The sequence below is a fragment of the Rhinolophus sinicus genome, chromosome 3, assembly GCF_057876585.1.
Source record: "Rhinolophus sinicus isolate RSI-liver-muscle chromosome 3, RSI-T2T, whole genome shotgun sequence".
Lineage (NCBI taxonomy): Eukaryota > Metazoa > Chordata > Mammalia > Chiroptera > Rhinolophidae > Rhinolophus > Rhinolophus sinicus.
In genome coordinates this window covers 99962800-99981030 of record NC_142503.1, presented here as the reverse complement: position 1 = coordinate 99981030, position 18231 = coordinate 99962800, and the positions used below count along the sequence as shown (strand labels likewise).

The window sequence follows — 18231 nt, the reverse complement described above, 5'->3', positions numbered from 1 at the left end:
TGTTTTTACTGCATCCCAATAATTTTGATAGGACGTATTTTCATTCTCATTTGTTTCTCTCTCTCTCTCTCTCTCTCTCTCTCTCTCTCTCTCTCTCTCCCCCCCATTCTCTCTCTTTCTCTCTTTTAAGCCCATATACCAAATGTGTCTTGCTACCTGCTTTTTTTTTTAATTAGTTTCAGGTGTACAAAGCAATGTAATAGTTAGACATTTAAACACCTCAGAAAGTGATAACCCTCCTGCCAAACTAGCACCCCTCTGACATCTTATATAGCTTTTACAACACCATTGACTATCTTCCCCTATGTTATACTCCACATACCATGACTACATGTACCTATATATTTAGTTATAATTTACATTCAATATTACTCTACTTCAGCTTCAGGTGTATAGCCCATTGTACTCAGTCTATGAAGTGAACTCCCTGATAAGTCCAGTGACCATCTGGCACCTTACATGATCTTTACAACACTTGATTATATTCCCCACACTGTATTAACTACCAATTTGTATTTCTTAATACCTTCACCTTTTTCACTCTGCCCCCAACCCCATTCCCATCTATCACTCTGATAAATCTAGTACCTATCTGGCACCATACCTATTTATTACAATATTATTGACTATATTCCTTATGCTATATCCTACATTCCCATGACTACTGTGTAACAATCAATTTGTACTTCTTAATCCCTTCCCCTTTCACCCATCCATAACCCCCCTCCCATCTTAAAAAGTACCTCTAAGATTTCTTGTAATACTTGTTTGGTGGTGATGAACTCCTTCAGCTTTTTCTTGTCTGGGAAGCTCCTTATCTGTCCTTCAATTCTAAATGTTAGCTTTGCTGGGTAGAGTCATCTTGATTGTATGTCACTGCTTTTCATCACTTGGAATATTTCCTGCCACTTCCTTCTTGCCTGCAAAGTTTCTGTTGAGAAATCAGCTGACAGTCCTATGGGGGCTCCCTTGTATGTAAATAACTGCTTTTCTCTTGCTGCTTTTAAGATTCTTTCTTTGTCTTTAACCTTTGTCATTTTAATTAGGTTGGTGCAAAAGTAATTGCGTTTTTTGCAATTGTTTTTAACCTTTTAAACTGCAACTACTTTTGCACCAACCTAATATGATGTTTCTTCGTATTGACCTCACTGGGTTTGTATTGTTTCCTGAGCTTGTACATCTATTTCCTTCAGTTTAGGGAAGTTTTCTGTCATTATTTTTTCAAATTGATTTTCAACTCCTTGCTCTCTGTCTTTTCCTTCTGGTACCCCTATAATGTGAATGTGGATATGCTTGATATTGTCCCAGAGGCCCCGTAAACGTTCCTCAATTTTTTGGATTCTTTTTTCTTTCTGCTGTTCTGTTTGGGTGTTTTCTGCTACCTTATCTTCTACATTGCTGTTGGATCCTCTGCTTCATCTCATCTACTGTTGATTCCCCATAATATAGTTTTAATTTCCATTATTGTACCCTTTATTTCTGACAGGTTCTTTTTCATGTTTTCCATCTCCATTTTTATGTTTTCTATCTCTCTGTTGAAGTTCTCCCTGAGATCATTGAGCATCCTTATAACCAGTGTTTGGAACTCTGAATCTGATAGATTGCTTATCTCCATTTCGCTTCATTGTTTTTTCTGGAGCTTTGTTCTGGTCTTTCATTTCGGACATGTTTCTTTGTCTCCCCATTTTGGCTGCCTCCCTGTGTTTGTTTCTATGTATAAGTAGGGCTGTTTGTTTCTATGTAGTAAGTATGTCTTTCGGTCTTAGTAGAGTGGCCTTATATAGTAGGTGTGCTGTGGGTTTCAGCAGCACAGTCTTTCCAGTCACCTGAGCCAGGTGCTCCAGGTATGTCCCTTGTGTCGGTTGTGTGTGCCATCCTCTTATAGTTGAGCCTTGGTTGATAATTGCACATTAATGGGAGGGACTGACTCTTGAGCTTACTGGTTGTAAGGACTGGCCTGACTATAGTGGAAGAGTTGTTGTGCAGGGACTGATCCTACAGAGCAGGATCTGCCTCAGCAGAGCTCTGGTGCCTGCCCAATCCATCCGTTGGGTGTGTAGGTGGCTGGGTAATGCTCCAGCTCATTTTGAATTTGGCCACTTGGGGCACCAGCCCCAGGATCACTTTGGAGGGGATTGCTGTAGGTGAAGTTCAGCCACAGCCTGTGTCCCACCTGGGGCCACCAGGCATGAGCCACCGAGAAATCCACAGATGGATGCCACCCATGCTGTGCTTGGAAGCACCTTGAGAGGCCAAGCTGCAAATCAACACCGGCTGCCGCCAGTGCTGGCTTAGGGCTGCTCAGCCAGAGGTACAGCACATGCTCAAGCCATATGCTGCTTGTCTGGGTTCCAGGAACCTTTGAAAGACCATAGGAAAGTCTTCAGCTTGAGCCAAGGCAGCTGGTCTGCATGAAAAAGCCACTGGAAGCAGTCTGGGTGTGCCCCAAAGTTGGGCAGGACTGGGTCTCGAATCACCAGGGCATGACAAATGAATGGCAGAGATTCAGCTCTACCAGCTCCTCCATCCAGGAGAAAGCTACCTCTTCAGCCCCTGTCCCAAGCCAGACAACTCAGTTCGCCACCATATGTCCCTGCCACCTCCAGTGGCTGCCCCAGTGCTGGAGCTCATAGCGACTGATTCCATTAGTGGGTAAGTCTGCACACAGTCCCTTTAAGAGGAGTGCCTGGGAGTGAGCATGGCTCTTGCATCATGACAATGCACCAGCTCACACAGCACTGTCTGTGAGGGAGTTTTTGACCAGTTAACAAATAACTGTATTGGAACACCCTCCCTATTCACCTGATCTGGCCCCCAATGACTTCTTTCTTCACCCTAAGATAAAGGAAATATTAAAAAGAATACAATTTGATGACATTCAGGACATCAAGGGTAATATGATGGCAGCTCTGATGGCCATTCCAGAAAAAGAGTTCCAAAATTGCTTTGAAGGGTGGACTAGGCACTGGTGTCGGTACATAGCTTCCCAAGGGGAGTACTTCGAAGGTGATTATACTGATATTCAGCAATGAGGTATGTAGCACTTTTTCTAGGGTGAGTTCACGAACTTAATTGTCAGACCTCGTGTATGTGTGCGCGCGCGCGTGCGTGTGTATGTATATATGTGTATATATACATATATAGTCATGGATGTAAAGTTCAGCATAAGGAATATAGTTAATGTAATTGTAACATCTATATATGATGTCAGAGGGGTAGTAGACTGAGGGTGGTTATTTTGTGAGGGATGTAAATGTCTAATTTTTACTTTGTTTTGTACACCAACTAGTTATGTTTTTTTAAAGCTCCAGTTCATCTTTATCATTCTTCCTTTTGAATGAGATCTTTCTCTGAAAGCATCACTGATCAACAGTCAAGTCTTCCATCTTCAGCCTTTTTTCCCCCTCAGCATCAGGAATGACCTCTTCTGGGTGTTGTCTCTCACATCAGAAATAAGTGCATGCATTGGGAACAGCTTGTGTCCAGTGTTAACAGGCAATCAGGTGCAGAGCTTAATAGCAAGAAGAATTCATAAACAGAATTAGAACAGCATAACAACCTAGTTTATATGATGAATTTAAACTAGGAGCTCAAACCTGTACAAAATGAAAAAAAGACCGTTATTATCTTTGATAAGTCAAAGTTCTTGATAACCGATTCCATAACAAGAAAATTTCCTTCTTTTCACAATAGCTTATGAAGTGTAAACAAAGGCACATTTCTTTCAAGGAAAAGATAAAAATGAAATAGAATTGATAGTAAGAAAAGAGTTGTACAGGCCTAATTCAGTCATTTTGGTAATTCATTTCCTTCAGAAGTCAAAAATGCTTTAATTTTTGATAGCTTTAGTTTCAAATCATCAGACTGTGTGCAGTTCTAGTCAGGGTTTAGTGCCTTCTTTAGGTGTGACAGATGTAACCAAGAGTCTATTCCCTGGAGTTCAGCAGCATAAGAATTAGTCAGCTATTCCTGGTAATGGCCTTTCCAGTAAGGCTTTAGGGAATCTTCTTTGAGGTGTCTTTTCCAGTAAACAAAATCTCTGGTTTGTAGAGTATGGATTTTGAGTTTTTCATTTTCCTGGGGTGAACTCTGAAAAATTGTTGTACCAAACTATGATTATTTTCTCTTTTTATTATTAATGTTTATTGGGGTGACAATTGTTAGTAAAGTTACATAGATTTCAGGTGTACAATTCTGTATTACATCATCTATAAATCACATTGTGTGTTCACCACCCAGGAAATTAAGCTTTTACAGTATTGAAGTGTTTGTGGTTTTTTTTTTCCAACTGTGGATCAGAAGAAGTAGGAGCCAAATGCATGGGGCATTCTGTAATTATTTCAAGAGGTGAAAGCTTATGAGTTCCAAAAGGGGTAGACCTGTGTTTTAAAAGGGCTAACAGCAATGCTTTTGGTCAAGATATTTGAAGAGTTTCTACAGATTTTGCCAGTTGAATCTTAATAATGCCATTACTATGTTCAACTAAACCTGAAGATTGAAGATGGTGAGCACAGTGAAAATGTTGTAGAACTGGCCCAATAGCACAGACTTGCTTTTGCACCTGAGCAGTGAAAAGCTCCTGACCAGTGAAATGGGTTCTTCGATCACTGGAGAGTTCTAGAGGAGTTCCCCAAATAGGAACAATATTCTCTAACAGGATTTTAACCACTGTAGAGGGATTAGCTTGTCTACAAGGGAAAACTTTAGTCCAGGGACTATATATATATATATATATATATATATATATATATATATATATATACACATGTATATACATATATATATATATTCATATATATATATATGAATAAAACATTTATATCTATGAGATAGGGGAAGCTATACAAAATCTATTTGCCAAATCTCACAAGTCTGTTAGGCAATTTAAAATGTCCAGGGGCAGTATGAACAGGTTTCCCTGGGTTGTACTTTGGACAGGTGGGACACCTAAGGTAAGCACTGTTTATAGACTTCTTAATGTCTCCCCACCAATCGTGATTCATGAATGCTATAATTTTGTCAGTGGACCATGGTTTAATGCATATACAGTAGTCGAGAGTGGAAATTTTAGAGTATTTTTCCAGGACTGGGTTGTTATTTGGTCTGAACCAGAGCTTTTCTATTCTTATCAAACCAGGAATTGTTGGATTTCCAATCTTGTTTTCCTTTTTTAAAGCCAATTGTTGAACTTCTCTGGCCAGTTTTTCTAAGTTATAAACTGGGGAAATATCTCTTTGGACCATTACAGAAGTTTGACTGCCATGATTCCTTTAAGAGCAGCATTTTTAGCAGAAATTACAGCAAGATGATTTCCTTTAGCTTTCATAAAGTCAAGTATAGAATGTCCTACAACTTTAATAATAGCTAACACATCATGTAAAAGTATAACATCCAATAATTCTTGAACATATTTCCATTGGAGATAAGGAAACTATGTTGTTTCTATACTATTCCAAATTCATGAACTACTGCAAAGGCATATCTACTGTCAGTATAAATGTTGACAGTTTTCCCCCTTGCTAAAATGCAAGCTCAAGTAGGGGCATATAATTCAGCCTGCTGTGCTGAAGTAGACAAAGGCAAAGATGCTGCCTTGACAACTTCAAAAGGGATTACAACAGCATAACCAGCACAGTACTTACCATTTTCATTTTTTAAGTTTGGACCATCTGTAAACCATGGTATGTCAGCTTTACCCAGAAGAGTCTTCAGCAAATTGTCACGAGGAGTCATGAGGTGATCCATTAGTGTCAAGCAGTCATGAGGTGCTTCATCAGTCCCGGAAGGGAGAAGAGTAGCTGAGGTAAGGTTATTACAATGTGAAAGAGTTACATGGGAAGTAGTTAACAAGAGGATTTCATAGGAAATAAGGCAACTAAGTGAAAGATGCTTGGTGTGATGAGAATTCACAGGAGAGTTTCTACTGTGTGAGGTACAAAGATGGTTAAAGGGGATCCCATAGCAATTTACCCTGTGGTCTTAACCAAGAGGGCAGTAGTAGCAATGGCTCTAAGGTAAGGGGAGTATACCTGAGCCACAGGGTCTAGTTGCTGATCCCCATGTTTTTGAGTGAGTATCCCAGAGGCATTCCCTTCCTTTTCATGCACAAAAATGAAAAGAGGAGTCTGATAGTTAGGATGCCCAAGAACAGGTAGGTTTATTAAACTCTCCTTTAAGGATTTAAAGCCTATGTCATCCTGTTCTTCCCATAAAATTGGGTCAAGACTGTTGTTCTTTAGTAAGACATATAGAGGTTTTGCCATAAGAAAGACATTTGGGATCCAATTTTGGCAATAGCCAAGTAGCCCAAGAAAACCTCACAATTGATGCTCTGTTTTGGGCCTTGGGAAACTTAGACACCGTGAAGCCTGTCGGGATATAGGTGTAGTTCTTGTTCTAATATCGGATGTCCCAAATAGTGAACCTGTGTTTGGACAAATTGTAATTTTTTTTAGAGAAATTTTGTCTCTTTAAGGCCAAAATTCTAACAAATAGATGCTATCCTCTTGTGAGGAAACCTGAGAAGAAAAACAAAGAAGTAAATCATCCACATGTTGCAATAAGGTGGGACGTTTAGGGAAAATTATATCATCCAAGTCAATCTTCAGAATTTGTAAGAAATACGAAAGAAAGGCTTTCCGTAAAGCCCTGCAGCATTATTGTCCAAGTAAGTTGTTTTCCTTCCCAAGTGAAGGGAAAATGTATTGAGTAGTTTCATCAACTAGTGTACTAAAGAATGCACTGCATAAATCAATTACCATAAAGAATCTACCTCCAGTTGGGATAGTTGCTAGCAGCGTATGAGGGATAGGAACAACAGGGAGGTAAGAGATAACAATGTGGTTTATTGCTCAGAGGTCCTGGACAAACCTCCACACTCATCCCTTTGGTTTTGTCAGAGGTAAAATAGGAGTGTTGCAGGGACTAGTGAAAGGACAATAAGGTGTTAAGTTATATGAGGCCTGACAATTAAGTTCATGAACTCATCCTAGAAAAAGTGCTACATACCTCATTGTTGAATATCACTGTGGTCACCTTTGAAGTGCTCCCCCTCGGGAAGCTATTCATCAATGCCATTGCCTGGTCCACCTTTCAAAGCAATTTTGGAACTCATTTTCTGTAATGGTCATCAGAGCTGTCATCGTATTACACTTGATATCCTGAATGTCATCAAAATGTCTTCCTTTCAATATTTCCTTTATCTTTGGGTAAAGAAAAAAAGTTACAGTTATTTGTTTACTGGATAAAAACTCCCTCATAGACAGTGCCATGTGAGCTGGTGCATTGTCGTGATGTAAGAGCTGTGAATTGTTGGCAAAAAGTTCAGGTCATTTTTGTCGAACATTTTTTACACAGCCTTTCAGCACTTCCAAATAGTAAACTTAGTTAGCTGTTTGTCAGTTGGTACAAATTCATAATGAATAATCTCTCTGATATCAAAAAAGGTTAGCAACATCGTTTTGACTTTTGATTTGAAGTGACAGTGTTTTATTGGCCGTAGAGAATTAGCTGACTTCCATTGTGCACTTTGCTGCTTTGTTTCAGGGTTGTATTGGTACACTCATGTTTCATCACCAGTGATAACATGGCTCAAAACATCGTCTTGCCTCTCCAAAAGGATCTTGGAAAACTTCAACTCTCCTTTGCTTTTGTTCATCGGTGAGCGCCTTCAGGAACATCTTTGCACACATCTTTCTCATGACAAGATTTTCAGTTAAGATTTTCCTAACTGTTTTTCTATCAATGTTCACTTGGTCTGCTATGCTTCTCACAGTCAGCAGACAATTTTGACGCACAATTTGACGAATATTTGCAATGTTTTCATCAGTTCTGCTCCTTACTGGATGCCCTGACCTCTCTTCATCAGTGACACATTCTCTCCCCTCAGAAAAACATTTAATCCATTTGTACACTGCTGTTTTCTTCATGGTATTATCCCCATAAACTTGGACTAACATGCCCCTGATTTCACTTCCACTCTTGCAAATTTAACAAGAAAGTAATGTTTGTTTGTTGCTCTAATTCAAGCTCTGACATTCTCACGATGGCACACAAAAACACATGACAACGATAATGAATGTCACTCAGCATGACACCACCACACATCAACACGAACACAGCCATGAGACACTGATATTCCAAGGTTGTGAAACCTTACCGAACTGCCTAATACTGTGCTGCCGATATAAGTGCACAGTGGCAAGTTGGCAAACCTAATTGTCAGACCTCATATAATCTATTATGGGCTTTATACATTGAAGGGTCTCTTATAAGATATTGATTAATTCTGGGCAGAGGTTTTGAAGGATCAATTTGAATCTTTTTTTTAATTTGAATCTTAATAGGAGGTAATATGGATTCTGCCAACATCAGTTGAAGATTTTGCCTGTAAAGAAGATGGCAGTTGGTTCAATAGGGATAATTTATCAGTGCTCTCAGATTCAGCTACTGTACTGTTAAAAACAGAACAAATAAAAGATGTTGAAAGGCCATTTACTTCACCTAATTAGCCATTCTGACAGTTATCATCAAACTCTAACATTATTTCTCCCTTTCAGGAAAAGGATATTTCAGCATTATACTTCTCCAGGAAGTCTCAGTCTAATTAAGGGGTAGAGGCAGAAGAACTAAGGAGAAAAATGTGTGTATCTCTTAAGAAGCCTAAGCAAAATGGAATAGATCCAGAGATATGACCGTGTTGAGGTTTACTTGAAATCCCCATTATTTGAACTCTTTTATTACTCCAAGGCAGGGGCTGTTTTATGACAGTGGGGTTGAGCACTAAGAGTGTAGCACCAGTGTCGATAAGAATAGAAAGTTTCCTTACCAACTTGAAGAGAAGTTTCTCCAAGCTGATTAAAAGGAAGGACTGGAAAAAGCCCCTGTAGTTCCTCAGAGACCCATTAGAAGGACCTTGAAAAGGCTGGTTAGAGGGCTGAGAGCATCTGAAATACTTAAATTTATGGCAATCCCTTTTCCAGTGTCCTGGCTCTTTGCAATAATGGCAAAAGTTTGGAGTCTTTCAGTTTTGCATAGGGCCTCTCATTTGCCAAGGCTGAAAATTAAAAATCTTGACAATATTACTTCTAGGGGGCTCATCTAGAGTATAGGCAAGCTGATTAGACAAATTCACAAAATCCAGGGTGGCCATGGTCTCCCATTTCATCCTGGTTCTCTTAACTAGGAGGAAAAGAACACTGTTCAGCTCATTAACAAACAATTAAAAGTTAGAGTGGAGTCAACATCTGAAGGAAGACCAGAATTTTCCTTAAAAGTGACGTGGAGTTTATTATAATAGTCATGAACAGATTCGTCAGACTTTTGTGAGCAAGTTTGAACTTTGCCCCAATTAACAGGCTTTGGAAAAGCCTTAGGAATTGCTTGGTGCAGTTTTAGAGCAAGTTCTGTAGCCTCTTCCCCAAAATTAGAAGTTTGCTCTTCTAAGTCTCTTCTGGGATGTTCCCATCCAGCAATTTTCCTCCAGTGCCAAACCTGGCTTTCACCAACTAACTTATTGATTAGCTGATACAGATCAGGACAACCAGGCTGATAGGCCTGAATAGTAATATCAAATTCCTCAGCAAACTTGTGAGAGTCCTCAGTTACCTTAGGGAATCCTTTACAATGGTTCATAACTCAGCTTTAATTCTGGGGACATACGAAACTTGGGGTCTGTTAGGGTCCTCAGGGTGTTTAATTTTAAATGGGAAAGTACTGATAAGTTCAGAGGAAGGAAAAATAGGAGAGGATTCAAGGGAAAAATCACATCAGAGGCAGAACTGAAGGTAAGGAAGGTGGTAATGGAAGGCAAGATGGCCTCGAAGCTGGAGCTTGAAGCAAAGGAGTCGGGCAAAAAGTGCTTGCGCAAGCTGGAGAAGAAGCCTGTGGCAAAGTATCCATAGAAAAATAGGGTGGACCCAAAGATGGATCCTGAGACAATGGAGTAGAGGGGGAAGGGCAAGGCAGAGCTGCAGAGGAAGAATACGTGGCTTCGCATGTCATTTTCTCTCTTTTGAAATTTTCAGTAGCCGCTGTTAATTTTAAGACTTTATTTTGCTGATAGGCAACTTCAGATTCTTGGTCTTGCTTGGAAGCCTCAAAATACCATTCAAAAATAGGTGTTTCACTCAGTTTTACCAATTTTAGTGCTATTATTGTCCAATTTGTCTTTAAGAAAATTAAGTCTGGGAATCTCAAATGTTCCCTAAGGTGGCCACTGATTTGCGGAATTATTTTTAGTAAGAGCCATCCATTTAGTTAAATATGCTCATGAAATTTGTCTATGGCTTTTAATCATGTACTCGACCAGTGTCCCTGGCAGGGGAGGTCCTAAAATATTTAGATAGCTGGGGTCCCATTTTTTAGAAACTTTTCTCTAGAACAAAGGGTCCAAAGTAATTTACAACAGCTGGAGCAACCTGCATGCCAGACACCTGCCAGCCCCCCTTTATAGTAGTCTGATCACAGAGGACCAGGACAAAAGCTGACAGCCAGTTCTAGGAAAGGAACCAGCCCTTGGAGACTCCAGCTGAACTGAGTAACACTCCTCTCAGTGAGACAGCATAGTCTAATACTGGGCCAAACTGACTAATTTCAGTAGAAATAACATCTGTACCCAAAGAGATCTTTAGGCAAAAACAAGTTTTGTCTTAAAAGACAACCTGTTTCTGAAGAAATCAGGCCAACATGCTAAACTGAGTATTCACAGACAACAGACAGACAAACAAGTGAGGCCTTTTTAACACAGACACACACACACACACACACACACACACACACACACACACACTTCTAAACAATTCCTGGATAAAGCTCAAAGAGCTTCAAAATATAAAAAGCAGAAGCTCGATTCCAGGAGAAGACTTACCCTGAGCTTCCAAATCAGAAAGCAAACAGAGATCCAAAGTGACGATGTGGGGCACCAGAACCTGTGCTCACCTGCCCTGAAGCTGTCAAGTGTTGTTCTCTGTAATCCCAGATGAGTTCCCAAAATGTCGACGGCAAAATAACATTGGCTAGGTGTTTCATCCCAAAAAGAATTTATTCTGGAAAAAGAAAAGAGTTGCATCCCAGCACATGCAGACATGGCAAGCCACGTGCACACTCTGGCTTGTGTGCCAAGATGGAGGGTAATTTATAGAAGGGAAAAGAAAGTTAATGGCAAGGAATGTTAGAACCATAGACTTTATTGTAAACATAGAGTTCTTCCTGTAGGTTTCTTGCATGTAGAGTTCACATGATTACATAGAGTGCAAACACTTTTATAAATCCTAACTCCTCCCATAAACCCTCCCAACTGATTATGTTTTCTTAAAGTTTCTGTTCATTTTTATCAGTGTTTTTCAGCTTTTTTCTTGTAATTCATTTCTATTTTCATACCATTGTAGTCAGAGATGATGCTTGAAATGATTTCAGTCATAAATTTGAGGCATACCATGTGATCTATCTTGGAAAATACTTCATGTGAGCTTGAAAAGAATGTACAAGGTCTGAAAATTAGGTTTGTGAACTTGCCACCATGCACTTACATTGGCAGCCCTGAGCAAACAGCTTGGGAAGGTTTCATAACCTTGGTATATCAGTGTCTCACAGCTGTGTTCATGTCGAGAGTGTCTTGTTCACGTGTGGCAGTGTCTTGCTGAGTGGCGTTCATTATTGTTGCATGTTTTTGTGTGTCGGCATGAGAATGTCCGAGCTTGAATTAGAACACTCTATGACATCATGCTAACTTGTTTCTATATCTCTTGTATTTCTTGCAAAATAAGGGTTAAATCTAGGAAATTGATTTGCTTCTGATTACTTTTTAATGCATTAATATTTTATATGTGGTGGTGTGTACTTCCTTTTCTTTTACACCAAAAGTTGTGTAATGTTTAGTCTGACTTACTTCTACAAATTCTAATATTAATTGGGGGTTCAAGTACTATTAGTCTCCTCTCTTTATTATAAAGTTCCCCATCAATCTTTCACCCAACAGTTTTGTTGGTATTGTTGATATTATTGGTATTATTGTTAACATTATTCATTATTTCATTAGTGGTTGCAAAAAAAGTTATTTTCCAATTCTGTCATTCCTTATGCATTGATTAATTAGTCATTCTCACATGTACTTGGTATCATATTTCAGGATATATTGATCTTTACTTTTATAGATTAAACTATTGACTTGGTCCCTTAGGAATCTCCAAAAGTGACCAATGAGGCTTTATTTTTAAGTACTAATATGAACACATAGAATTTTACATGTTTTTCAATCCATTGCAATTATTGTTCTTTTTAGGCTCACATAATCTCATCTTAACTCAGTGGGAACTCCTTCAAGTTGGCTTTTGACCTGATTGCATTTATCTTTGATAGCTCCCTTGATTTCTGAGACAAGGAGATGTCCCAAGTTTAACTCATACACTTCTGCTCTAAACCTGAGGTAAGGATTTCTCAAGGATCCTTGGTGCCTTTTAGAGAGAAATGACATATAGATACCACAATCTGGGTGCTTGGTATACTGATTGCGACTAGGTTATTGTTGCTTCTAGACTTTCTAGGAAAGACTTTTTTTTTTAGAAAAATAAATCATGAGTTCACACTGTATTTCCAATTCAAATTTAAGATTACAAGGCTTTTACTTCTTTGATTTTATTGTTATGGACTGAACTGTGGAATAGTGTTCCCCCCTCCCCAAATTCATATATATGTTGAAGCCCTAACACTTGATGTGGTAGCATTTGGAGATAGGACCTTTGGACAGGAATTAGGATTAAATGAGGTAATTAGGATGGGGCTCTAATCCAATGAGATTGGTGTCCTTATAAAACAGGGGGGAAAAAGAAGAGGAGACAACAGCATGCACTCTTTCTCTCCTTGTGCACACTTACACGGAGGAAAGTCCATGTGAGGACACAGTGAGAAGGCAGCCATCCGCAAACCAGGAAGAGAGCTCCCACCAGAAAGTGACTCTGATGGTACCTTGATCTTAGACTTCAAGCCTCCAGAACCATGAGAAAATAAATGTGTTATTTAAGCCACACACACACACACACACACACACACACACATACACACACACACTTACCTCCTCTCTGTCCCTTTTCCTCACACAGCCAATTTCCCAGTCACTTTTTCCAACTCACTTTCTCTCTTTCATTCCCAACCATTCCAGTTCAGGTCTTCACCATTCCCTAACAGAACATCCAGTCACGAATCTTTCCAACCTTTATTCTCTTCCACACTCCTACCAGAATGATCTTGAACGCTAGGAAAACCACTCATATTTTCCAAAGGCTCCCCATCATTTAGAAGAAAAAATGAGGTCCTTCACAAGAAATACGTCCTGGAGTAGATGCCTTTCTGTGTCCAGCTTCAATCCCTGCCCCTCTTCCCCTCACCCTATGTTCTGGTAGTCCTGGACTGCTTATCCTACCATGTTCTCTCACACCCCAGCAGCCCTGCACCTGCTCTTCTTTAAGCCTCAGATGCCCTCTCTACATCCCATGTCACTCTCCTCTCAAGCTCTGGCCCCTGGATCAAATTCCCAATTGATCAAGTCTCCTCTCTCTGCAAAGTTAGGCACTCCTTTTTCAATGCTCTCATTACTTGTGCTTGTTTTATAATTGTTTCTTTACTCACCTGTCCCTACTAGACTGTGGGCTTTTTGAGGGTGGGGTCTCCTTTGATTCATCTTTTTTGTCCCCAGTGCCTAGCACAGAGTCAAAGTTTTCCATAATTGTATGCTAAGAAAAAAATGAGTGTTGGACAGACCGAAGTACGGATTAATTCTTGTTTTCCCAGCCTTTCCTCACCAATTGCTAAGATGTTTCAATGACAAAAAACAATTGACCACATCCATAATTTGGCCCTCAATTTGTCTATGCCAATAGCCTATTGTTTTCTGTTCCTCTTATCAATTCCCAAACAAGAGCCTAATACATTCCCAAATTTCCCTCTCTCTGAGAAGGCACCAAGCAGCCAGTTTATGTTCCATCTAATTCGTTCGTAATTGGCACATATATATGTATCCACACCAGACTTCTCTCCATCTCACAGATATTGAGAAATAACACATAAAATCATAAAAATCTACAGAAGTTTATCTTAAAAGCAGCTGTGGGGGGTAGAAATGCTTAAGTATTTACGTCTCAGCATTTAGCAGGGTAGGATGTTTCAGTGTTTGAATTAATGAATTCCTTGATTTGGAAGGTCTTGTCCAATGCCAGGGAGCTCAACAGAAGACGAGGAAACCAAATGGAATACGAAAAGGAAAGGCCAGAATTCCCCACGTTCTTATATCCGTGGGCGTGGGGAACAGAGAGTTTAAAGTCCCGAGGAAACCGACGCTACGCGAACCCTTTTAAAGGGGAGTGGGCGGAGTCCTGCCTTTAACCCCTCCCAGAGTTGAACGGACCGGCGGCCAATGAAAGGGGCGGTCCGGGGCGGAGCGGCCTGCGTGCGAGTGACGCCACAGCGCTGCGACTGGCACTCCGCTAGTCGTGCGCCGAGACAGTGGAGCCGAAGGTGAGTGTGGGCTGCGCGTTGCCGCAGCAGGGCGTGGATTCGTGGTCTGAGGCGCCAATCTGTTACAGTCCTCAGGGAGAGTGGAGTCGCCTGACCTCGGAGTTGTGCAGGGTGGAGGGATCAGTCATCCCCCAACCTTCTCCAGGCCGAGTGGGTTGGACTCAGTATTACTAACTGACCTCGAAAGCAGCCCTAAGGCAAGGTCTCGCTCAGTGGGGAGGACATCTCTGTCGCTTCCCCTAGGCCTTGAGCTCCGCCAGTAGCCGAGTTGTTAGCCTTGGGAGAGGCAGCCCAGCGGGATAAAAAGAAATAAGGGACACCAAGTAAAGACCAGAGTTTTTATTCTCCCTTTTGACCGCCTTACAAGTTAAATGCTCGAAGCATCCCTGTTAATAGGCCCTGTTATTCCTATTTTGCAGAGGGGGAGGCTGAGGCTTAGAGGGGTTAAAATTACAGCTTTGCAAACATTGTAAGGATGGGAGTTTGGGTAGTTAAGGAGATAAGGAAACGTGTGAGCATCTGAAGTGATGATTCCAGAAGACCAACAAAAGCTGTTTATGAACTTTGGCAGTTCTAGTGACAAAATTCACTTGGCTAGTAAATAACCACCAGAATAGTAAACTTTGAAATTTGTTTTTCAGGTGACTGAAGCCACCTGAAATGTCAGTAGCTCGTTCATCTGTCCATGCCAAATGGATCGTGGGGAAGGTGATTGGGACAGCAATGCAAAAAACTGCTAAAGTGAAAGTCACCAGGCTTGTTCTGGATCCTTACTTATTAAAGGTGAGAAACATCTGTTTTCAGTTGGCATTGATAAATCACCCACATGTTCTGCATTCTGAGCAGAAAAACACTTCCCTATCAGTAAAAATGCATTGAGCATCTGCTGCTCAATGGTCTGTCTGGTCTGTGAGTGTAACAAAGTGAACTGAGTATGGTTTGTACTCACATTCTAGGGACACGCAGAGTTCATTTCAGTTCTGTCTGATAAGTGCTGTAGTCTTTCTATGTGCAATGAATGTATTGTGGGAGCAGAGAGCGGGACATCTCATTCTTCCTTCCTAGGTTTGTGAAGGAGAGCATCCTCAATTAGGAGACATTTAAGTAGAATCTCAAAAAGGATTTTATCCAGAGGACCAGGTTGGGGGAAGTCATTCCGGCCATGATGAGTAGTTTGCAGAAGTTCTTTTATCCTTGAAAGTGTATGACAGTCTACAGGAACAGCAGGCGTTTTGGCAAGGGTGAGCCCAGAATCTGGCGCTAAGTAGGCACTGTTGAATGAGTGCAAGAACAATCAGAGCTGCACTGAGAAGGGTCTTTTATGTTTTATTTTGGATTTTATCCTACAAGCAAAGGAAAGATTTGGAGATGGATAGGGATGAGGATTGAAGGTAAGAAAATAGGTAAGGAGACTATTGCAAAAGTCAAGGATGAAAACAATAAGGACTTGAACAGTCCTTGGAGCAATGGGGATGTAGTGGGAAAAGTAAATTTCAGAAAGAAGCAACAGTCCTTGATTTGTTAGACGTGTATGGGAAGGAGGGGAAGTGCCAAGGATATTTCTGCATTCAAGGGTGGGCACACAGGTTGGTAGAAATGCTGGTTGTTATTCAGGAACAAGCTGACACAGGAACTTTAAAAACACAGGAACAAGCTGACACATGATGGTATTATCTGGTCTTTGAATCAGAAGACCTTAGAGTACTGACTCTGTTGTTTTCTAGCTATGCACGTTATATATAACTTCCCTGAGCCTGTTTTTCTTATCTGTAAATGGGAGTACTTGCTGTGGCAGGGTTGTTTTGAGGAATGGATGATTCTATGTATTATTTGTGGCTTATTTGCAATACTTTGAGCCAGGCACAGAGCTAAGTGCTTTATGTACATTATAATGTTTAATTATCTTGACAACTTTAGAGGCACAGGTATTAGAGCCTCATGTTATGGTGGAGAAAAATTGGGCTTGGAGTTATTACATGACTTGTCCTAAATCACACAGCTAGTGGTGAGAGTGGCATGTTTACAGTCTGGGGATAATGCTCCACTGGGAAGGAAGAATTTAAATAGTGTAGGGAAGGATGATAATTGATAAGAGTAAGGGTCCTGAAGGTAACAGATTGAAGAGCTCAGGAACAGGATCAGCTCTGGAAAAGTCATTGCTGTTTTCCAGAAATTAAGCAGCTAATTGGTATATTGGAAGACTCCTCAAGCATGTTATCTGTTTTTTCCCAAGTCCCAGCTTGTTTTCTGTGCATTATTTTTTCATAGTCTGTACTGCATTGCCAGATCACAGATGGGAACTACTGATTTGTACCTCCTTCTCTCAACAGTATTTTAATAAACGAAAAACCTACTTTGCTCACGATGCTCTTCAAAAGTGCACGGTTGGGGATATTGTACTTCTTAAAGCATTACCTGTTCCACGAACGAAGCATGTGAAACATGAGCTGGCTGAGATCATTTTCAAAGTTGGACAAATCATAGATCCAGTGACGGGAAAACCCTGTGCAGGAACTACCTACCTGGAGAGTCCAGTTAATTTGGAAACCACCCACCTAACCAAAAATCTGGAAGAACTCAGTATCTCTTCAGAACAATGAAGTAGGATTAGAAAAAGGAGCCAAAGGGAAAGATAAGTTTGCTTTATGGAAAAAGATATTTTTCTAAGTTTCATCACAAACTGACCAATTTCTCTTCTGGTATTTATGAAATAGCAAAAAGTAAATGAATAAAGGGTTTGTTATAATTTTCCAGGACGGTTTATGTTTCAGATTTCCTTTTCAGGGAACATACTTTCCTGTTACACTAAGTAAGCCTAGCAATCTGCTGCATTATTTTTTAAGCTCACTGTTTTAGATGTGTTTTATTTTCATTCAAAGGAATCTTGAATTTATCTTAGAATCTTTATTTTGAGAGAAGAAACCCTTTTGATATCATAAACAGATAAATCACATTAAGTGAATATTTTTAATGGTATTCAAAATTAAACTTTTTCTGTGATTTAACCAGTTCCAAATGGAAATAATCAACATGCTTCGTGTTAGACAATATATCAGATTAAAGTCTGTATTAATAAGAATGTTGACATGTGGAAAATAAAACTTAAAAATTCTTTGTTATTTTTTTAATCCTGTATCTTAGGCTGCATTAAATAGGAATGAGTTCTTAAAATCTGATACATTGATGAAGTCATAGAACTTCTCACATGTGCATTTGAATTGGAGAGTTTCAGAGTTTTGTTGCTGTCTATTAATAAACTGATAACTTAAATTTTGACCTGCGTAAACATTGAGCTATATATTTCAGTTTTCTGGCTCCTAGAAAGAGATTTGGAGCATATTTCAACCTCAACTAATATGGATATTAATACAAGCACAGGGTTTCAACAATGACCATAGGCATTGCCAACCCTCTTACGGCTGATAATCCTGTGGGGGAGATATATACAGGGGCTTCATGGCAAACGAAGCACCTGAGTGGGAAGAAATGAGGGTAACTTCCCCAAAGAGATAAGATGGTGCTAGAACTGAATCTTAAAGAGAGTCTCCAGGCCAATAGATGAGGGATGTGGAAAGGGCATACCAGGCAAAGTGAAGGAAGTATAAAGTCCTCAAAGTATGACAGAAAGCATAACCAAGGGTTTCTGGAAGCCAGTGAGGGTTGCTGGGACATTTTTAACAAGGGTGGGAATCAGGTAGAGAAATAGAAGTTACACTGTAAGTG

The 18231-nt window shown here is 40.1% G+C and overlaps 1 protein-coding gene across 3 annotated transcripts; it reads left to right on the top strand.

Annotated features, from left to right (window-relative positions):
- The first annotated feature begins 12280 nt into the window (after window positions 1-12280).
- On the top strand, window positions 12281-17784 carry MRPS17 (mitochondrial ribosomal protein S17). Of its 3 annotated transcripts, XM_019719094.3 has the most exons (4): window positions 12281-12424; window positions 14194-14508; window positions 15150-15291; window positions 16839-17784. In XM_019719094.3, the coding sequence occupies exons 3-4, from the start codon at window positions 15169-15171 to the stop codon at window positions 17106-17108; spliced, it is 393 nt and encodes a 130-aa protein (XP_019574653.1). In that variant the 5' UTR covers window positions 12281-12424; window positions 14194-14508; window positions 15150-15168; the 3' UTR covers window positions 17109-17784. The 3 variants fall into 3 exon arrangements, with proteins under 3 accessions (XP_019574653.1, XP_019574654.1, XP_019574655.1); XM_019719095.2 differs by lacking the exons at window positions 12281-12424; window positions 14194-14508 and adding an exon at window positions 14515-14658; XM_019719096.3 differs by lacking the exons at window positions 12281-12424; window positions 14194-14508 and adding an exon at window positions 14553-14705.
- Window positions 17785-18231: the final 447 nt, after the last annotated feature.

Excerpts from the sequence above, each read along its gene's own strand:
- MRPS17 (XM_019719094.3), top strand. The coding sequence starts at position 15,169 with ATGTCAGTAGCTCGTTCATCTGTCCATGCCAAATGGATCGTGGGGAAG. Across the intron at positions 15,292-16,838 it reads TGGATCCTTACTTATTAAAG|TATTTTAATAAACGAAAAAC; the intron begins GTGAGAAACATC and ends TTCTCTCAACAG.